General features: G+C 36.9%; 1 protein-coding gene across 2 annotated transcripts in view; it reads right to left on the bottom strand.

Annotated features, from left to right (window-relative positions):
* Positions 1 to 18,324, bottom strand: part of LOC140371509 (glutamate receptor ionotropic, kainate 2-like) — a 132,825-nt gene that overhangs the window by 3,731 nt on the left and 110,770 nt on the right. For both annotated transcript variants that reach the window (XM_072458709.1, XM_072458773.1), the window contains exon 15: positions 6,957 to 7,207. In XM_072458709.1, coding sequence (XP_072314810.1) covers positions 6,957 to 7,207 — 251 coding nt within the window. The remainder of the gene's footprint in view (positions 1 to 6,956; positions 7,208 to 18,324) is intronic.

Below are 18,324 nucleotides of genomic sequence, written 5' to 3'. Positions count from 1 at the left end.
GTCATAAAGCCTCTCCTAAAGAAGAGCAGTCTTGATGCTACAGTGCTGAATAATTACCGGTCCATCTCTAATCTGCCATTTTGGGGCAAAGTCCTTGAAAAGGTTGTTTACCAACAGCTCACATATTTCTTCTTAATAAACAACTCATTTGATGTTTTTCAGTCAGGTTTTAGACCTCATCACAGCACTGAGACTGCTCTTGTCAAGGTGACAAATGACATCCGCCTCAACACTGACACGGGAAAAGCCTCAGTCTTAATTCTGTTAGCTCTGAGTGCTGCTTTTGACACTGTCGATCATGGGATCCTCTTACAGAGACTAGAGGACTGGGTGGGCATCACTGGCACTGCCCTAAACTGGTTAAGGTCCTATCTGGAAAACAGGAAGTACTTTGTTGAAATTGGTAGCTGTGTCTCAGACCACATGACCTTGACCTGTGGAGTGCCCCAAGGGTCAGTCCTGGTTCCCCTTCTGTTCAACCTCTACATGCTGCCGTTAGGTCAGTTGATACGCAGTGAAAATGTGTCCTATCACAATTATGCAGACGACACTCAGATCCATGTTTCACTGTCGGCAGGTGAATATGGACCAGTAGATTCATTCTGTCACTGCATCCAACAGATCAGTGTGTGGAGGCAAAACAACTTTCTCCAGCTGAACTCAGACAAGACTGAAATGATCGTTTTTGGCCACAGAAACAAAGAGAAAGTGTTAGCGGTCACCTCCAGAGTCTCGCTCTAAAACCTACAAACCAAATAAGAAATCTGGGGGTAATAATGGACTCAGACTTGAACTTTAATAGCCACGTCAAATCAATAACATCCGCAGCTTTTTACCATCTAAAAAACATTGCCAAAATAAAAAATATAGTGTCAAAACCAGATTTGGAGAGACTTATCCATGCGTTTGTCTCCAGTAGATTAGACTACTGTAACGGCCTGCTCACTGGCCTCTCCAAACGAGCTGTAAAACAGCTGCAGTACATCCAGAACGCTGCTGCTCGGGTCCTGACTAGAACCAGGAAGTATGATCACATTAGTCCTGTTCTCAGGTCTCTGCACTGGCTCCCTGTGGCTCAGAGAATAGACTTTAAAGCAGCTCTGCTTGTGTACAAGTCTCTCCATGGCCTAGCACCAAAGTACATCTTGGATATGTTAGTGCCATATGAACCATCTCGGACTCTGAGGACCTCAGGGACCGGCCTCCTGCTGGTGCCAGAGTCAGGACAAAACATGGACCAGCCTCCTGCTGGTGCCCAGAGTCAGGACTAAACATGGGGAATCTGTGTTTCAGTTTTATGCAGCTAAAATCTGGAACATTCTACTCTGACAATGTTCAAATCTAAGCTAAAAACTGTTTTGTTTAGCTGCGCATATGACTGAAAGGATTTTTTTCTTTGCACTCTTCTCTTTTTTTTGTGATTTTATTAGTTTAGACAATCAGTTGGATTGATAATTTTTTATTTAGTTAATTTTATTGTATTTCTGTTTCTGTGATTTGAATGCATTTTTCCTGCTGTGTGAAGCACTTTGAATTGCCGTGTGTGTGTGTGTGTGTGTGTATGTGTGTAAGGAAGAGTTTATTACTTGAATATTGACCATTTTCTTGCATTGTAAATGGTTACATTGTACTAATATTTTAATTTAGTCAAAAAATCTGGTAATCGATACACTATTTTGAGATAAGTTTTCAACAGGCTCTGAATTATAATCCAAAGCAAAAATAACTACTATATTTACCTTAGTAAACTAAACAACGTACGGAACAACACTTCTTATGTAACCAATGCTATCATTTCAACTCTCTGCTGGCATTATGCATGTGCTGCTTGGCTAATCCTATAAAATGCTTTGCACAATGACTGCCAACATGAGAGTCAAAGGCATTCTGCTGGTATAATGCTAAAGCTAATTTCGACGTGGTGTGGGAGGAGAGGTGGAGAAAAAGCTTGCATTTGTCTGTGTAGGAGTGAAGTATGTCAGGAGGTGGCCAATGTATTTGCATTTAAATTGTACACTTTCTTCAGAGTAAAAACAACCTCTTAAAATGAATCTTAAAACAGAATTTAAAAAAATCGTAAAGGCCAGTGTTGGGTAGTTTAACGTTTAAGAGCGCCTCTTTGGGCCCTTTTTTGCCCCCGACCTTAGCGGTAACAGGCGCAATTGCTGAGAGTGCAGGGCATAGAACTCAACACGAAAGGAATGATCAAGCCCAAATATGAAGTGGAGTGAAGCAAATCGAGGGCGTGGTGAATGGCCAGAATCGAAACTAATAAACTTCAGAAGTAGTGCACTGAAAAACATAAGATGGGTAACATGCCCAAGACGTTTCCTGGAGTCGTATTACTATCTCCATATGGACGAGATAATCATAATAAAACAACCTTCATTGGCATAAATAATTCAAATGATACATTATAGAATAATTAATACAGTCCAAATAGGACAGTTTATGTGCCTTAGACTGTCTCCAAAGAAGGGATACGTCAACAAAATAAATTACAATAAAAATAAAACTATTTTCTGATTTTTATATTTGATCCCAAAATTGAAAAACAGATTTTTTTAGTGTGGTCTCTTTATTTAAAAACAGTGGGGGCCAAGTGTGACCAAAATGACCGGACCAGGCTTCCTGCTCTGAGTGACAACCATCGCCAAGGGCTCAAACCTCAAAGGCCTGGCCCCGGGACTGTGCGAGTCATCTGGGTAGAGCGGGACGCAAGTCTCCTAGACTAAAACCGCTACAGTTATCTGTCTTTGGTTCAAAGGCTATCACCATATATACCATCACACTCCAGCCTCCAGCAGCCAAGTAAAGCCTTTTTATGCCAGCGGTGACGTGGTGAAGCTGGCAGAAGCCTGAGCTAGAGCCGCCCCTGGCCCTGGGTACCACTAAGCTCTGGGGCAAAATACCACCGTTAAGTTACAGTGGGTTTCAAATGTATTCATACTCCTGGAACCTTTCCGCACGTAACTCAACCACAAACTGAAATACACTTTCGTAGCATTTGTTGTGAAAGAGCAACACAAAACTGAAAAGTATTCAGCCCCTTTTCCCTGAGTTTCCAGAAGATTGCTGAAATAGTCAATGTTGATATCAAATGATTAAATAGAGCCCCCCTGTGTGTGTAATCTAATCTCAGCGTAAACGCAGCTGTTCTGTGAAGGCCACAGAAGTTTGTTAAGAGAATGTTGGGGAGCAAACAGCATCAGGAAGTCCAAGGAACACACCAGACACGTCAGGGATAAAGTTGTGGAGAAGTTTAAAGCAGAATTAGTTTATAAAAAAATTTCCCAAGCATTGAACATTTCACAGAACACTGTTCAATCATCCGGAAATGGAAAGAGCATCACACAACTACAAACCTATCAAGACCTGGCCGTTCACCAAGAGATGCAGCCAAGAGGCCTTTATGGAAGAGCTAGAAGAAGCCATAGTTGAAAAACAGCTAAAAGAAGTCCAGTTTGCAGTTTGTCAAAAGCCATGTGGGGGACACAACTGACATGTCAAGAATGTGCTCTGGTCTGATCAGAATTTGAAATTTGGGCCTAAAAGTAAAACGCTATGAGGGGCAGAAATCTAACACGGCACATGACTCTGAACACACCAGCTCCAGTGTCAAACATGGTGGTGCAGCATCAGGCTGTGGAGCTGCTTTTCTTCAGGGACAGGGAAGCTGCTCAGAGCTGATGGGAGGATAGATGGAGCTAAAAACAGGGTAATCTGAAAAGAAAATGTGTTGGCTTCTGCAAAACACTTGAGACTAGAGCGGATATTCCCCTGCACTTTTCAGTGTTGTATTTTTTATTTTTTTTATTTTAATCTGGAAATCAGACATAATTTTCCTTTCATTTTGTGTTGCGCTTCCACAAAAAAATGCCAATAAAAATAAGTTAAGATTGTGGTCATTTACAAACCTTGTTCTCCTGGAAAATGAGCGCATCAGGCGAGAGCTTTAATCAGTAACATGGCTCAAATGTACCCCATTACAAGTACTGCATCCCAAATGTTACTTAAGTAGAAATGAAAAGACAAATTTGTCATTGTAATGCATTTTTAGTAGCATGTTAAAACATTTAAAATCTGATTACTGAAACCGTTTAAAGCTGAATGCTGGCAGTACAGTGCTGTCACACACAAATTACTCTATTACAGTATTTGTAATTAATGACTTTCCAATAAAAGTATGCAACTGTGAGGCCCTCCAGTTGGTGGGCAAACGTACTACAATATCACACAATGTATTCATTCTATTAAATGTATTTATATCATATTTGATTCATAAAAAGACAGCAATACCAAAGAACCAAAACCAAAGAAATTATTTGGAAAAATTTAAAAGGATGAGAGTTGATCAACTGCCCAATTACCCAAAGGAAGTCAGTTCAAACACATTTCTCTTGTCAATTACACAATTAGAGTAATAGTTACTGGAAGGGAATAATAAAACACTCCCGATTAGTCATTGTAAATGGGGTTCGTAGGAGTTGAATATTAAGCAAGTTAAATACGCAGCACAAGCATTAGCATGAAAAATACATATATATATTGAAAGCACATTACCATATGTAAATTGGGACATTTGGATGTAAATGGACCAAGTAGTTGCAGTGCAGCTACACCATGGAGACATTTGCAAATGATCTTTATATTTTGACTTGTCTTGTGATTAATGATAGCAAATTAGTTTCAGAAATCCCAAGCTCCAGCTAAGAAAACAGCATAGCAAGTTATTATCTTCTCCACAGTGTCATAGACGAATGCACTGAGCTAATTTAGCACCAGGTCAATAATTAAAGAAGTGATCAACAGGAATCCAAGAAGGAAAAGGAGCCATGCTGGGAGATGAATTATACAGAAGAAAATAGAGCTGATTAAAATGTGTATGAGAAAGAACATTGTGAGAAAGATATATATATATATAGGTGACTTAATTCATGAATGTTTTCAAAGAAAATGTTTGTAACTTCCACTTGAAGAAGAGACTAAAAGACATTATGTGCATGACATGTTAAGAGGCCAAATTCCCTACTAAATGAAAGTTGCACCTAATTTAGCAACATCCAGCTACAAACACCATGTCACTCATTTACATGTTTATTTACAAAGAGATGAGTATTTACTATGAAAAGCCTTTGAAACTTACATAGACATGACGTAACACCTGAGCGGGAGAGAATGAAGGAGGAAATCAAGTAGAGCCAAGCCAAGGGCTTGAAACATGGTCGCCAATTTGAGTCAATGGGACAAACTAAGCCAGTTAACAGCTATGTATGTCTGACAGCTTTTCAAATTTAGAGCGAGAACTGGCTAGAGCAGAGCAGAGCAAGCTGAAGATAAAGACTAAAAACTGATAAGATAAAGAAGATAAAGACTACTGAAGGATTTTGAATTGGTAAAAAGCGTATCATCTCACTGTTTGCCCAACATGAGCAGTTTGTATTTACATTACGCTCTATGGGAAAAATGCTTTCTGAACAGCAGAGGATTTTTCTCGCTGCACTACGTATGGCTGGGGAAGAATGTCTGACACTCGGACTATCAGCACTGAGTCTCCACAAGACTGTGTACTTTCTCCTCTGCTCTTCTTGTACACAGACTGCTGCGTGTTATACAGCCAAATATAGTCACATTTAATTTCTGTGTAAAAGAATTGTATATATAATATACAATTCTCATATTGGTTAATCCGCCTGTAAATCATGCCAATCCAAACTCCCTGACTACACGATACAATCACAATACATAGGCCCAAAACAATATGCATTGCATTTCAATATAATGTATGGCGGTGCACTTATTATTAGAAATGATTCATTATTGCAATACTTTACAATAAATACATAAAAACATTAAAAATGTGTTTAAAAATACAGTCAGTCTTTGTTGACTGCCTTTAGGAGTGAAAAAACAAAGAGTTTGAAGATACAAAACAGTTTTCTTTAACTGTTCCTAATCAAGTCATCAGTTAAACTTACTTGTCTTGATTAATGTTATATATCTTGTATGTCTAAATCCTTTTTGTGTGTTATAAATGTTTCAAGCCAAAAAACTGTTGATTGGACTGTATAAATGTAAATCTGCAGAGACACAACTTAAGGACAGTTGTTGTATGCATTTTGTACTAAAGCTGCACAAACACAGCTGCAGCAGATGCGGAAAAACATTTTTGAAAGAAGCTAACGCTGTTCCGTGTGAACACCTTTTTCTAAGATTAATAAAAGATTCAGGCCTGAAATAAATTAAATGGGACAACATTCCAGAGCCGGGTGGAGATAAAGAAAAACATCTCTGCCTCAGACTCAAGGCTGTGGCTGCTGGGGACTCACAAGGATGTACTAAAGCCGCCGATAAATCCTGGAGAGATATTCCTACGGGTCAAGGTGGACAAGCTTTAGTCCAGACTCTGAGAACAGGACAGGCTGAAGGTCTCTGAAGACTGCTGTACCACAGCTGACTCTCTTGCTCATAACAATATTTTGCGGTTATATATATATATATATATATATATATATATATATATATATATATATGTATACATTTGTATTGAGTCAGTATCGAGTTAGTGTTACTAACTCGATACTGACTCAATACAAATGTGGTTATCAATACTGCTATGCAAATATTGACACTAATTATGTACACTATAAGGCTAGGCATTAATTTGAGATATGTACGGTCAATTTCATCATTGTTTTGTGTCAAACAGACTCCACCAGCAGCTGACTGAACTGATCCATCTGTGTCAGGTGGTCTGGCTGTATTTATTGAAACGCCTTCACCCATAAGGTTCAAGAGTGTAGTCCCCTATTGTCTGGACGTCACAAAACATATTGTATTGATATGTTTTGTGACATTTCATTTTGTATTAAATGATTATATGAATTGAATCAGTCCATGTATTCAAGTTTGTATATGGCCAATATTGTAAACATATATGAAATATCCTTCTATACCTTCTCCATCTGTGCGTTCTGCTTGGACTTGTACAGGACTTCTCCCACAGCCACAAACACGGACAGCACCAGCCCAGCGGCCAGCACGATGAAGATGCCCCCGATGTTTTGCACACCCAGGGCACTGGCCTCTTTACTCTCCTCCTCTGGGCAGCCGTTCCCCCTCCACCACTTCTCCTTCATCATGTGCAGCTTCCCCTCCTCCTGCAGCTGGAGGATGGCGATGGTGATCTTGTCTCGATACGGTGAGCCTGGAGAAGCCCAAAGAAGAAAAAAAAGTGTGAGGTTAAATGAATGTATAGGTTTAGTCACATATTCATAGGTTTAAGCGTTATTGGTGGTATTTTACATTCGAAACAATGTGGTATAAATAAAGCTAGAGGAATCATTACCAGGAGCCATGTTCTGACTGTAAAATTATAATCAAAAACTCATAAACTGTCTTTGTTGATTTGACTTTTTAGTATCTGTAATTGATCTAATATCCAACCATACTACCGCGAACTCCTGAATCCTTGATTACTATCAATTAATAATAATTATTTATGAATCCTTCATTTGTCCAGGAGTGTTCCATTGTAGAAAAATATTCAGTTTTAGTCATTTGGACGTTTCGACTTTCATCCAAAAGTAATTCTCAAGCTGTAGATCAAGTCAGATATCTTGAAACTATTTATCCTACTGTGAGCTGCGTAAGCCCCGCCCACCGGGCGGAATCTTCTGACAATAGCTCGTCCTGTTTATCTATTTGTTTCCCATGAAACTAATCTTCTTTGCTACCCCATTATTTATGTTATGTCAACAGAAAATGTATCAACTGTTTCCTCCATACTGTGCATTGACATGCAAACATGTAATTCTGCATTAAATATAGATTGTTATATATGAAAAATCAGAACTATTGTCATAGCAATTAACAAAATATTATGTCTTTTGAATGGAAAAAAGTCCTCAAATTAGACTGAGATGAGACATTGTCCAAAACTATGAAATACTTAAATATTAAGAATGTAACCAAGAGGAGTAAAATTAGCTGCTGGGTCACTTCTGGTAAATACATTTATCACACTATAATCTCTATAGTCTCTATAGTGACTATAATCTCTATAGTCACTATAGTCTCTATAGTCTCTTTAGTCTCTATAGTCTCTATAGTCACTATAGTCACTATAGTCTCTATAGTCACTATAGTCTCTATAGTCTCTATAGTCTCTTTTAGTCTCTATAGTCTCTATAGTCACTATAGTCTCTATAGTCTCTATAGTCTCTTTAGTCTCTATAGTCTCTATAGTCACTATAGTCACTATAGTCTCTATAGTCACTATAGTCTCTATAGTCACTAGTCTCTATAGTCTCTATAGTCTCTATAGTCACTATAGTCTCTATATTCACTATATAGTGTTTTTCACACTTCATATAAGTGATCTGTTCTTTTCTTCTGTATCTACCTCTGTATCTACCTGCGTTGCACCAATGAAATTTCCCCATGTGGGACAATAAAGGAATATCTTATCTTATCTTATCTTATCTTATAGTCTCTATAGTCTCTATAGTCTCTATAGTCACTATAGTCACTATAGTCTCTATAGTCTCTATAGTCTCTATAGTCTCTATAGTCTATATAGTCTCTATAGTCTCTATAGTCTCTATAGTCTCTATAGTCACTATAGTCACTATAGTCTCTATAGTCTCTATAGTCTCTATAGTCACTATAGTCTCTATAGTCACTATAGTCTCTATAGTCTCTATAGTCACTATAGTGACTATAGTCTCTATAGTCACTATAGTCACTATAGTCTCTATAGTCTCTATAGTCTCTATAGTCACTATAGTCTCTATATTCACTATAGTCTCTATAGTCTCTATATTCACTATAGTCTCTATAGTCTCTATAGTCACTAGTCACTATAGTCTCTATAGTCACTATAGTCTCTATAGTCACTATAGTCTCTATAGTCTCTATAGTCACTATAGTCACTATAGTCTCTATAGTCACTATAGTCTCTATAGTCACTATAGTCTCTATAGTCTCTATAGTCTCTTTAGTCTCTATAGTCTCTATAGTCACTATAGTCACTATAGTCTCTATAGTCACTATAGTCTCTATAGTGACTATAGTCTCTATAGTCTCTATGTGCTGTCGTGACACATATTCATGTGCAATTACTGTCGGGATCACATGCAATGGTATTTATTTATTTATTCGTCTATGGGAGTTTTTATTTATTTATAGGAGATCTTCTACTGAAAGTGTTTTTCAGACTTCCTATAAGTGATCTGTTCTTCTGTATCTACCTCTGTATCTACCTGCGTTGCACCAATGAAATTTCCCCATGTGGGACAATAAAGGAATATCTTATCTTATCTTATAGTCTCTATAGTCTCTATAGTCTCTATAGTCTCTATAGTCTCTATAGTCACTATAGTCTCTATAGTCTCTATAGTCTCTATAGTCTCCATAGTCTATATAGTCTCTATAGTCTCTATAGTCACTATAGTCACTATAGTCTCTATAGTCTCTATAGTCTCTATAGTCACTATAGTCTATATAGTCTCTATAGTCTCTATAGTCTCTATAGTCTCTATAGTCTCTATAGTCACTATAGTCACTATAGTCTCTATAGTCTCTATAGTCTCTATAGTCACTATAGTCTCTATAGTCACTATAGTCTCTATAGTCTCTATAGTCACTATAGTCACTATAGTCTCTATAGTCACTATAGTCACTATAGTCTCTATAGTCACTATAGTCTCTATAGTCTCTATAGTCTCTATAGTCTCTATAGTCTCTATAGTCACTATAGTCTCTATATTCACTATAGTCTCTATAGTCTCTATATTCGCTATAGTCTCTATAGTCTCTATAGTCACTAGTCACTATAGTCTCTATAGTCACTATAGTCTCTATAGTCACTATAGTCTCTATAGTCTCTATAGTCACTATAGTCACTATAGTCTCTATAGTCACTATAGTCTCTATAGTCACTATAGTCTCTATAGTCTCTATAGTCTCTTTAGTCTCTATAGTCTCTATAGTCACTATAGTGACTATAGTCTCTATAGTCACTATAGTCTCTATAGTGACTATAGTCTCTATAGTCTCTATGTGCTGTCGTGACACATATTCATGTGCAATTACTGTCGGGATCACATGCAATGGTATTTATTTATTTATTCGTCTATGGGAGTTTTTATTTATTTATAGGAGATCTTCTACTGAAAGTGTTTTTCAGACTTCCTATAAGTGATCTGTTCTTCTGTATCTACCTCTGTATCTACCTGCGTTGCACCAATGAAATTTCCCCATGTGGGACAATAAAGGAATATCCTATCTTATCTTATAGTCTCTATAGTCTCTATAGTCTCTATAGTCTCTATAGTCTCTATAGTCTCTATAGTCTCTATAGTCACTATAGTCTCTATAGTCTCTATAGTCTCTATAGTCTATATAGTCTCTATAGTCTATATAGTCTCTATAGTCTCTATAGTCACTATAGTCTCTATAGTGACTATAGTCACTATAGTCTCTATAGTCTCTATAGTCTCTATAGTCTCTATAGTCACTATAGTCACTATAGTCACTATAGTCTCTATAGTCACTATAGTCTCTATAGTCTCTATAGTCACTATAGTGACTATAGTCTCTATAGTCACTATAGTCACTATAGTCACTATAGTCTCTATAGTCACTATAGTCTCTATAGTCTCTATAGTCTCTATAGTCTCTATAGTCACTATAGTCACTATAGTCACTATAGTCTCTATAGTCACTATAGTCTCTATAGTCTCTATAGTCACTATAGTCTCTATAGTCTCTATAGTCTCTATAGTCACTATAGTCTCTATAGTCTCTATAGTCTCTATAGTCTCTATATTCACTATAGTCTCTATAGTCTCTATAGTCTCTATAGTCTCTATAGTCACTATAGTGACTATAGTCTCTATAGTCACTATAGTCACTATAGTCTCTATAGTCACTATAGTCTCTATAGTCTCTATAGTCTCTATAGTCTCTATAGTCACTATAGTCTCTATATTCACTATAGTCTCTATAGTCTCTATATTCACTATAGTCTCTATAGTCTCTATAGTCTCTATATTCACTATAGTCTCTATAGTCTCTATAGTCACTGTAGTCACTGTAGTGACTGTAGTCTCTATAGTCTCTATAGTCTCTATAGTCACTATAGTCACTATAGTCACTATAGTCACTATAGTCACTATATTCACTATAGTCTCTATAGTCTCTATAGTCTCTATAGTCTCTATAGTCACTATAGTCTCTATATTCACTATAGTCTCTATAGTCTCTATATTCACTATAGTCTCTATAGTCTCTATATTCACTATAGTCACTATAGTCTCTATAGTCACTATAGTCTCTATAGTCTCTATAGTCTCTATAGTCACTATAGTCTCTATAGTCTCTATAGTCTCTATAGTCTCTATATTCACTATAGTCTCTATAGTCTCTATAGTCTCTATAGTCTCTATAGTCTCTATAGTCTCTATAGTCACTATAGTGACTATAGTCTCTATAGTCACTATAGTCACTATAGTCTCTATAGTCACTATAGTCTCTATAGTCTCTATAGTCTCTATAGTCACTATAGTCTCTTTAGTCTCTATAGTCACTATAGTCTCTATATTCACTATAGTCTCTATAGTCTCTATATTCACTATAGTCTCTATAGTCTCTATAGTCTCTATATTCACTATAGTCTCTATAGTCACTATAGTCACTATAGTCACTATAGTATCTATAGTCTCTATAGTCACTGTAGTCACTGTAGTGACTGTAGTCTCTATAGTCTCTATAGTCTCTATAGTGACTATAGTCACTATAGTCACTATAGTCTCTATAGTGACTATAGTGACTATAGTCACTATAGTCACTATATTCACTATAGTCTCTATAGTCTCTATAGTCTCTATAGTCTCTATAGTCACTATAGTCTCTATATTCACTATAGTCTCTATAGTCTCTATATTCACTATAGTCTCTATAGTCTCTATATTCACTATAGTCTCTATAGTGACTATAGTCTCTATAGTGTCTATAGTCACTATAGTCTCTATAGTCACTATAGTCACTATAGTCACTATAGTCTCTATAGTCTCTATAGTCACTGTAGTCACTGTAGTGACTGTAGTCTCTATAGTCTCTATAGTCACTATAGTCACTATAGTCACTATAGTCTCTATAGTCTCTATAGTCACTATAGTCACTATAGTCTCTATAGTCTCTATAGTCTCTATATTCACTATAGTCTCTATAGTCTCTATATTCACTACAGTCTCTATAGTCTCTATAGTCACTATAGTGACTATAGTCTCTATAGTCTCTATAGTCTCTATAGTCTCTATAGTCACTATAGTCACTGTAGTCACTATAGTCTCTATAGTCTCTATAGTCTCTATAGTCACTGTAGTCACTGTAGTCTCTATAGTCTCTATAGTCTCTATAGTCTCTATAGTCACTATAGTCACTATAGTCTCTATAGTGACTATAGTCTCTATAGTCTCTATAGTCACTGTAGTCACTGTAGTCTCTATAGTCTCTATAGTCTCTATAGTCTCTATAGTCACTATAGTCACTATAGTCACTATAGTCTCTATAGTTTCTATAGTCTCTATAGTCACTGTAGTCACTGTAGTCTCTATAGTCTCTATAATCACTATAGTCTCTATAGTCACTATAGTCTCTATAGTCTCTATAGTCACTGTAGTCATTGTAGTCTCTATAGTCTCTATAGTCTCTATAGTCTCTATAGTCACTATAGTCTCTATAGTCTCTATAGTCTCTATAGTCTCTATAGTCACTGTAGTCATTGTAGTCTCTATAGTCTCTATAGTCTCTATAGTCTCTATAGTCACTATAGTCTCTATAGTCTCTATAGTCTCTATAGTCTCTATAGTCACTATAGTCACTATAGTCTCTATAGTCTCTATAGTCTCTATAGTCTCTATAGTCTCTATAGTCACTATAGTCACTATAGTCACTATAGTCTCTATAGTCTCTATAGTCACTATAGTCACTATAGTCTCTATAGTCTCTATAGTCTCTATATTCACTATAGTCTCTATAGTCTCTATATTCACTACAGTCTCTATAGTCTCTATAGTCACTATAGTGACTATAGTCTCTATAGTCTCTATAGTCTCTATAGTCTCTATAGTCACTATAGTCACTGTAGTCACTATAGTCTCTATAGTCTCTATAGTCTCTATAGTCACTGTAGTCACTGTAGTCTCTATAGTCTCTATAGTCTCTATAGTCTCTATAGTCACTATAGTCACTATAGTCTCTATAGTGACTATAGTCTCTATAGTCTCTATAGTCACTGTAGTCACTGTAGTCTCTATAGTCTCTATAGTCTCTATAGTCTCTATAGTCACTATAGTCACTATAGTCTCTATAGTCTCTATATTCACTATAGTCTCTATAGTGACTATAGTCTCTATAGTCTCTATAGTCACTATAGTCTCTATAGTCACTATAGTCACTATAGTCACTATAGTCTCTATAGTCTCTATAGTCACTGTAGTCACTGTAGTGACTGTAGTCTCTATAGTCTCTATAGTCACTATAGTCACTATAGTCACTATAGTCTCTATAGTCTCTATAGTCACTATAGTCACTATAGTCTCTATAGTCTCTATAGTCTCTATATTCACTATAGTCTCTATAGTCTCTATATTCACTACAGTCTCTATAGTCTCTATAGTCACTATAGTGACTATAGTCTCTATAGTCTCTATAGTCTCTATAGTCTCTATAGTCACTATAGTCACTGTAGTCACTATAGTCTCTATAGTCTCTATAGTCTCTATAGTCACTGTAGTCACTGTAGTCTCTATAGTCTCTATAGTCTCTATAGTCTCTATAGTCACTATAGTCACTATAGTCTCTATAGTGACTATAGTCTCTATAGTCTCTATAGTCACTGTAGTCACTGTAGTCTCTATAGTCTCTATAGTCTCTATAGTCTCTATAGTCACTATAGTCACTATAGTCACTATAGTCTCTATAGTCTCTATAGTCTCTATAGTCACTGTAGTCACTGTAGTCTCTATAGTCTCTATAATCACTATAGTCTCTATAGTCACTATAGTCTCTATAGTCTCTATAGTCACTGTAGTCATTGTAGTCTCTATAGTCTCTATAGTCTCTATAGTCTCTATAGTCACTATAGTCTCTATAGTCTCTATAGTCTCTATAGTCTCTATAGTCACTGTAGTCATTGTAGTCTCTATAGTCTCTATAGTCTCTATAGTCTCTATAGTCACTATAGTCTCTATAGTCTCTATAGTCTCTATAGTCTCTATAGTCACTATAGTCACTATAGTCTCTATAGTCTCTATAGTCTCTATAGTCTCTATAGTCACTGTAGTCATTGTAGTCTCTATAGTCTCTATAGTCTCTATAGTCTCTATAGTCACTATAGTCTCTATAGTCTCTATAGTCTCTATAGTCCTCTTTCAGTGGGCTTTTCTCATCTTAACATCTTCATTGGTTTAACATTAGGCTGACGGCCCCTGCTCTCCAGTCATGTTGCTTCAGCCTTTCTGACTTAGTTCATTTCTGAACCTTGGAGTCATAATTATAATTAATAATTATTATTATTATTATGTCAACATTCAACCAAGCTGGGTTTGAAAGAATAAAATCAAGTTCAACATTTTTTCCATTCATTCATTAGTTTTCTACCGCTTGTTCCCGTTTCGGGTCGCGGGTGACTGGAGCCTATCCCAGTGACTTTGGGCCTTAGGCGGGGTACAGCCAGGACAGGGGCCAGCTCGTCACAGGGTCAATTTATTGATATAAAATCTAAAATTATAAATGTATTCTCATTTAGTTATGTCGATTAGACCTGTGATCTATAGAGGATTCCAAATATTGAAACACATTAGCCATAACCTGTTTCCTGCTTCAAAAATATTATAACAAGTATATAATATACAGTTTTAATATCCACTTCATATTGATTGCAATGATTAATAACTTTATGATAATTTCTAATCAAATAACCAGACTAATCAGATAACTCAATAATAAAATCTGATTAAATCTGACCATCAAAAACATGTTAATCAGATCTGATTATTCTCGAAATGATCAGTTAATCAGTGGATTAGTGGAGTAATTGATCCATTTGGAATAGTACAATATAGTACAATAGATTTTGAAATAAATCTTTCAATCTTTAACAGTTTCTCCTTCATTTTTGTCTTTGCCCTTATTTGCATGTCATAATCTGTGTGTCATAAAGTGTGAACAACTAGATCATGACCATGTTTACATCCATTTCAATAATCTGACCAGAAATCCCATCGGACCAGAAACACTCATCAGATTTTGCCGTGCATGTAAACAGCCACTGACAAAATACTCCCATGACAATTTAGCATTTCAACACGAATGTGCAACAACAACAGTTCAAAGAGTCAGAATATCTCACTATTTCAGGACATTTAAGGTGCTCTGAACATTTGAGCATTCATTTGCCAGTGTGTTTCAGTCTCTGTGATATTGTTGGCGGTTCTGAGGGCGTTTTTCTCTAAGTCCTCTTTTACAATCCCACTAATCCCTAAATTCACACTCGCTCTACATTCTCACTCTCTCCTCTCTGCAGAATTATAACACGTTTGGCAGCCCAGAGTAAGAACTGCTTTGTTGTTTCGGAATTAGCGCTGCCATTTTTCCTATCCAAGCTCGACAGGGAGCGCCTATATGATTTGGATTATACGCACATGCACAGCAGAGACGGTGACGGCTCTATCTTGCCTTTTTATGCAATTTAATGTTGATTAAAGTCCAAAAATACAGGCTTAAATTCAGAGATAGGAGGAATTAGTGGAATTAAAATCAATGGGTACAGCGTGATCAAAGCTGGAGAGCTCTTTGAAGATGTCATGCTTTTTATCTGGTGTCTGACAAAATGAGGAGCAAAGATACGTATAATTCAAGCAGGAGACATGGAGGGACCAGAGAAATGAGCCCAGTGCAATGACGAGGGCAGTGATTGGTTACATGTTGGCGCTCAATTCCCCGGTCCAAATGTACAATTATTATTATTATTATTGAGTGTCTGCTTATAATTTCATAAAGCAGACACCAGACACTATGTTCTTGTATTTTAGTATTGTAGGATTTTTGACGCGTTTCCTTCCACTCCTTGACACTTTCACCGATTTCAACAAGTTATACCTCTTTACGATCGCTTTCATCGTTTTATTGCTGCTGTTGCTTTTGACATTTTGCACATCTTGTACTTTTTTCAGTATTTGCTTATATTTTTTCAACTCCTTAACACTTTCACCGCTTTCATCATCTTAAGGGGGGCATTGCTTTAGACATCTTTACATACCGGAATGTTTTTCAGTATTTTGCAAAAGTAAATTGCTAATGCTAACACTAATGCTAACACTAAGCATTAGCATTAGCGTCTCTACAGGGAGGAGGGGGTGCAGCCGGGTCACCGAGGCTCTCATCGAGGCTTCCATGGCTCGAGCCTAACAAGAATAAAGTCTTTACTACACACATGTAGTACTTTTACGCAAGAATGCAGACATTATCTAGTTTAATTATTTTCATAGATTTTAAAGTAGACACATGCATTCTTGTGATTTAAAAAAAAGAAATTCACCTGGCATTAGATCTTTACGTTTTCAAATTGTTTGTCCTAATAAAGTCACGTTTTGGAATTAAGGCGGCGCGTGGGAATCTTTTCTATTGATGTACTTTGGGCAGCACCTTCTTCTTTAATGCAGCCTTCTTCAAAAAATGGAAGCGCAAGGTTCTCATCTATCACATTTTCTATCTTAAAATTATGTCCATAGCAGTGGGAAGGAACAATGACAAAATAAATGAAGCCACTAGGCAACGTGACTGGCATGTTAATAGAGCCAAATACTGTATAACGTTGTGTTCAGTTGGTGCAATCCCTCATGCGTCCAGGAGTGAGCCGTCGTAGAAAAGATTTCAAAGGTGTTTTTAAATGTTTTAAAAATCAAGCCGTTTCAAATGCCTCTTTTCTACGCTTTGTGTTCAGTTGCTTTACGGTCATACATCACTTCATGGTGCATCATTTTAAAACTTCTAAAGACCTCGGTGGTGGTGAAGAGGAGGACGTGGAGAGACTGAGGAGGCTGACAGTTTCCTTGCACCAGTGGAGATGTGGCAGAAACGGTGCGGCGATGAGAGGGATCGAGGGAATGTATCTATTTGAGTTACTTGACATGTGATTGGTTGAGCGGTAGCAGGTTGTGATTGGCTGACAGTGACGGACAGAAATAAAGAAACCAGGAGGGGAAAAAAAAGAGTCTTCCTGGTTGCATTTATACTTCAATCACAACATAAAGTCTCAGTAGCGCCAATGGAAAAGAGCTCTGAGTCTGATAGCTCATGTTTGATTCATGGAGCCTGTTAAAAGCTTGTTAGTGTGTTTATGCAGTTACTCATCGCTTGTCTAATATGGGCTGAGCTACATTTCTCTTTAAATATTCAGGACAAGTGTTAACAAAGTGGCTAACGAGACACGATTCGGGCAGTCGGAAATGGTTCGCTGGGCGTGCTGTTATAGGTTGACAAAATTGAACAGTTTGTCAGTGAGAGCGATCACACTTCCAAACCAAGAGTTGTGCGGTTGAAGGTCACCCAGTACAAATTCAAGTGCATAAGTAGTTTCTATCAGTTGGTATACATATAATTGATGTATTTTACCCTTATTATTAGTATTATCTTGTATTACGCTAGCTGTTTTTATTTTATTTTATCTTTATTTTCCCCCTCCATTCCTTATTAAGAAATGAGAAGAAACTATAAAATGGTTTTGTCTATAGGAGTTTTTGTTAATAAGAGTTTTGTTTATAAGAGTTCTTCTATTACAAGTGTATTTTAAACTTCCTATAAGTATCTGTCCTTTCCCTCTGTATCTACCTGCGTTGCAACAATGAAATTTCCCCATGTGTGGACAATAAAGGAATATCTTATCTTATCTTACATGGGCACAATAGCACAATGAAGGCTCTTTTTGTAAGGCAAACATTTCACCAATCCACAATCAACACCGTGCAATTAAACATTAACATACTGTAAACCGGTCATCTCAATAACCATATTATTTGGCAATGCATGGATTTGTACTTCCACCTTGCATATAGCTTTTCCAAAACGCCAATCCATTGTTTCCAGGTCTGTTGTTCCGCTGTCAGCCTTTCACTAAAACAGTCTTGTCTCATTCATCATTTCCTGTTTCCCATCCATCAAGCTCATCTGCCGGGTCGCTCATATCACACAAAACAAACGCAGCACCCGCCACGCCGCGCATCGAAACCATTCTGCTCCCATCCTCCTTCAAATCCT

This window comes from Eucyclogobius newberryi, unplaced genomic scaffold (genome assembly GCF_026437365.1).
Source record: "Eucyclogobius newberryi isolate DKJ021-1_F unplaced genomic scaffold, fEucNew1.0.hap1 SCAF_1, whole genome shotgun sequence".
Taxonomy (NCBI): Eukaryota; Metazoa; Chordata; class Actinopteri; order Gobiiformes; family Gobiidae; genus Eucyclogobius; species Eucyclogobius newberryi.
Note: the sequence above shows the minus strand (reverse complement) of the source record. Positions and strands in the feature narration are given on the sequence as shown.